This window comes from Empidonax traillii, unplaced genomic scaffold (assembly GCF_003031625.1).
Source record: "Empidonax traillii isolate 1590-97213 ecotype Southwest subspecies unplaced genomic scaffold, ASM303162v1 scaffold1520:size120376, whole genome shotgun sequence".
NCBI classification, from domain to species: domain Eukaryota; kingdom Metazoa; phylum Chordata; class Aves; order Passeriformes; family Tyrannidae; genus Empidonax; species Empidonax traillii.
Window position 1 is genome coordinate 49,731 of NW_020956713.1, and position 3,888 is coordinate 53,618.

At 58.3% G+C, this 3,888-nt stretch overlaps 1 protein-coding gene across 1 annotated transcript in view; it reads left to right on the forward strand.

Moving 5' to 3' along the window:
• The window catches only part of LOC114070324 (mpv17-like protein 2), a 3,425-nt gene extending 744 nt beyond the window's left edge, over window positions 1–2,681 (forward strand). Inside the window, exons 2-6 of the mRNA XM_027907668.1 lie at window positions 434–609; window positions 1,079–1,249; window positions 1,696–1,772; window positions 1,865–1,993; window positions 2,101–2,681. Of these exons, the coding sequence (XP_027763469.1) occupies window positions 435–609; window positions 1,079–1,249; window positions 1,696–1,772; window positions 1,865–1,993; window positions 2,101–2,166 (618 nt within the window). The 5' untranslated portion in view covers window position 434 and the 3' untranslated portion in view covers window positions 2,167–2,681. The remainder of the gene's footprint in view (window positions 1–433; window positions 610–1,078; window positions 1,250–1,695; window positions 1,773–1,864; window positions 1,994–2,100) is intronic.
• Window positions 2,682–3,888: the final 1,207 nt, after the last annotated feature.

Here is a 3,888-nt window from a genome sequence, read left to right on the forward strand (position 1 = left end):
GTGACGGGGCTGACTGGGAGGACTGGGAGGCACAGGGTGGATCATTGGGGAGCACAGGGGGAACTGGGGGAGGGTACAGGAGCAGTAACGGGACAAACTGGGGGTCACAGGGTGAGTAACTGGGAGGGTACACAAGCACTAACTGGGTGAACTGGGGGGGGCAGCATGGGTAACTGGGGGGGCACAGAGGAAACTGGGAGAGTACACAAGCACTAACTGGGCAAACTGGGGGGGGTACAGGAGCACAAACTGGGGGGCTACAGGAGCTCAAACTTGAGGTTCAAGGGGAACTGGGAGGGTACACAAGCACTGACTGGACAAACTGGGCGGCACAGAATGGCGAACTGGGGCCACTGGGAGCGACTGGGAGGCACGGGGCTCTGGGGGACGTCCCTGCCCGCTGAGCCCAGCGCAGGGGGGGCTGTTCCCACAGGATGCTGTCGCGGGGCCGGCGGCTCCTGCGCTCCTGGAAATCCCTGTTCACGGGGAGGCTCCTGCTCCTCACCAACACCCTGAGCTGCGGGGCCCTCCTGGCGGCCGGAGATTCCCTGCAGCAGGAATGGCACCGCCGCAAGCACCCAGAGAGCCAACACCAGCTGGGCAGGACTGGTGAGGGACTGGGAAGGGGGGGCAGGACGAGCTGGGTGACTCCCACTGCCAGAGTGGGATGGGATATTGGGAAGGAATTCCTGCCTGGGAGGGTGGGGAGGAGTTGGGATGGATTTCCCGGAGAAGCTGTGGCTGCCCCATCCCTGGGAGTGTCCAAGGCCAGGTTGGAGCATCCTGGGCTAGTGGGAGATGTCCCTGCCATCCAGGGGGTGGCACTGGATGGACTTTAAGGTCCCTCCCAACCCAAACCACCCTGGGATTCTGTGATTTATGGGACCCCCCATCTAGAGTGCTTCCCCCAAAAGCAGATTCAGCTCCGGGAAAGGCCCAAACTGTGACCTCAATTCCCTCCCTTGTGGCAACGAGGACGAATTAATCACATATTCCTTCCCAATATCCCACCTCTCCCATCCAACCCTGCCCTCTGGCAGTGCAATCCCTCCCCCCCTGACCCTGGTGTTGTTCCCAGGCCGGATGTTTGCCGTGGGCTGCAGCCTGGGCCCCCTGATGCACTACTGGTACCTCTGGCTGGACTCGGCGTTCCCGGCGCGGGGCGTGCGGAGCCTCCGGACGGTGCTGAAGAAAGTTCTGATCGACCAGCTCGTGGCATCGCCCGGCCTGGGCGTCTGGTACTTCCTGGGTGCGTGGGGCACTGCGGGCTGCAGGTGGGATTAGCGGAATCCTGGGATATCCTGAGCTGGGAGGGACCCCCCAAGGATCACCCAGTCCAGCTCCTGGCCCTGCACAGACAACCCAAAAATCCCAGCCTGTCCCTCAGAGTGTTGTCCAAACGCTCCCTGAGCTCTGGTAGACATGGGGCTGTTCCCACTGCCCTGGGGAGCCTGGGCAGTGCCCACCACCCTCTGGGGAAAGAATTTCCCAATATCCATCCCAACTCCCTCCTGACACAGCTCCAGCTGCTCCCTGGGTCCTGTCCCTGCTCACCAGAGATCAGTGCAGCCTCTGTGCTTCCCCTTCTGTTTCCCGGAGCTCCCTCCCTCTGGATGGTGCTTCAGTGCCATTCCCTCCCGTACTGAGAGGGTTTTGGGGGTGCAATTCCCATCTGTGCTCCCTCTGCCCCCACAGGCATCGGCACCCTGGAGGGCCAGTCCCTGGAGGAGAGCTGGGATGAGCTCAAGGAGAAATTCTGGGAGCTTTACAAGGTGAGCCCACCCCTGAGCTCTCCCTTCCCTCCCGTGGCACGTCCCATGGATCCCATGGGAAGCATCCAGCGGGCTCTCCTTGCTCCCCACAGGCCGACTGGTGCGTGTGGCCGGCGGCTCAGCTGCTGAATTTCCTCTTCATCCCTCCCACCTACCGGGTGGTTTACGTCAACGTGGTCACCCTGGGCTGGGACACCTACCTGTCCTACCTCAAATACAGGGTGAGTCCCCCTGGGCTGGGACTGTCCCTGTCCCACCTCAAACACAGGGCTGGCACCCTGACCAGCCTGGAGGGTGCCCAGCTCATCCCATTATCCCTGTTTTCCAGCCTAGAGCCACCCCAAGCACCAAGCAGGACTTGCCTCAGGAGGACCAGCGCAGTGCCAGGGCATAGAGAGGTGGATGTGGGCACTTCCAGAGGCTCCTGCCTGCAGCAAATGGCCTTTTTTTTTTTGGGGGGGGGCATTGTGGCCACTGGGGATTGATCGACCCAAGGGGAGCCATTGGCTGGAGACCAGCAAGGCCAGACCACCCCTCCCCAGCCACGTGCCTCTTGCTGATTAACTCATCCGCTAATTACGATGGGTTGGGGTTGCGTTGGTAACAATCTCCTGTTTGCAGGATGACCTGTAAAGTGATTTCTTCTTGGATGTACCCGTGGAGCCGGGCTGAGGAGCTGCTGCAGCTCCCAGGAACGGCTCTGGTGCTTTCCCTGCTGCTCCAGGCTGGATTTGTTCCCTCTCTCCAGAGCAAACTTGCTCCTCTCCAACCTCCTCCTCGGATCCACTCCAGCCACTCAGATCCTCACTAATTAATCAGGAAGGAATTCTTCCCTGTGAGGGTGGGGAGGCCCTGGCACAGGGTGCCCAGAGATGCAGCTGCCCCATCCCTGGAGGTGTCCAAGGCCAGACTGGAGCACCCTGGGCTAGTGGAAGGTGTCCCTGCCCGTGGCAGGGCGGGCGGCACTGGGTGAGCTTTGTCCTTACACTCCAAAGCATTCCATGATTCATTTTGCCTGCCTGGCAGAGAGATGATGCCCCTCTGTAGCTCCTCATTCCTTCCCCTCCTGCTTTTTGTCTTGCAGCTCAAGGCTGGAATCACTCCACTCCCCCACCCTCTGCTCCTGTTCCCCCCATTCCCCCTTCCCTTCCCTCCCCCCGGGCTGTGGGGGCTGGAGCCTCCCAGCTGGGATATAAATAGGGGTGTCATCACACCCGTCTGCTCTGCCGAGCCTGGGAGGCGGCTGGAGGATGGTAGGGGGATGGATTGGAGGCAAATTTTGGCAGGATTTGGACCATCCCATCCCTCTGCTGCCAGCCCTGGGCAAGCTGGACACTCCCTGCATCACCCAGGAGCTGAATGATTTCCAGGATCAATGAAAACTGCCTATATGTGATATTTTTTTTTTCCTCTTAAAGCTGTGCCTTAAGCTCTGCTCTCATCTCTCCTTGTGTCACAGCCCTGGAGGGACACGATCCCTCCTTCCCCAGCAGCAGGAGCCAGCTGGGGGAATGGTAACAGATCATTTTGGCTCCTCTCTGGCAACTCAGAGGACCCACCACCCCCACTGTGCCCACAACGACCCCCAGGGACCTGTGTGATCAGCATCGATTTATTTCGTCACGACATTTCTTTTTTAATACAGTGATTTTTAGGAAATTGTACCCTTTTTTTTTTTCTTTTTTTTTCTTTTTTTTTTGACACTTTTGACATTTGTACAGTACAGTGTAACTCTTCCATAAGTAAACTTCACAAAAAAGAGGACGAGGAGGGAGGAAAAGGGAGGGAAGGGAGGAAGATGGAATAGAGGGGGTGGGAAAACCTGTGAAATCAAAGACACGGCGCTCCAAGAAAAATAAATAAAGGGCAGCTCTGTCATTGCTACGGGAATATCCACTTATTCACAGTCTCCACAGAAGCACAGTACTACAGGAACACGAGATTCCCAAACCCCTGGAGCGAACCAGCAACTCTCTGCTCGCCTCCCACCACCCCACCCTCCACGAGCCCAACCCTGAACCTCCCTCCTTCCCCTGGCGGGGCTGATTCTCTCCAGGTCGCTTGGCCTCGCTGATGTACTTAAATGAATTCGTCTTTTTCCTTTAAATCTTTTACA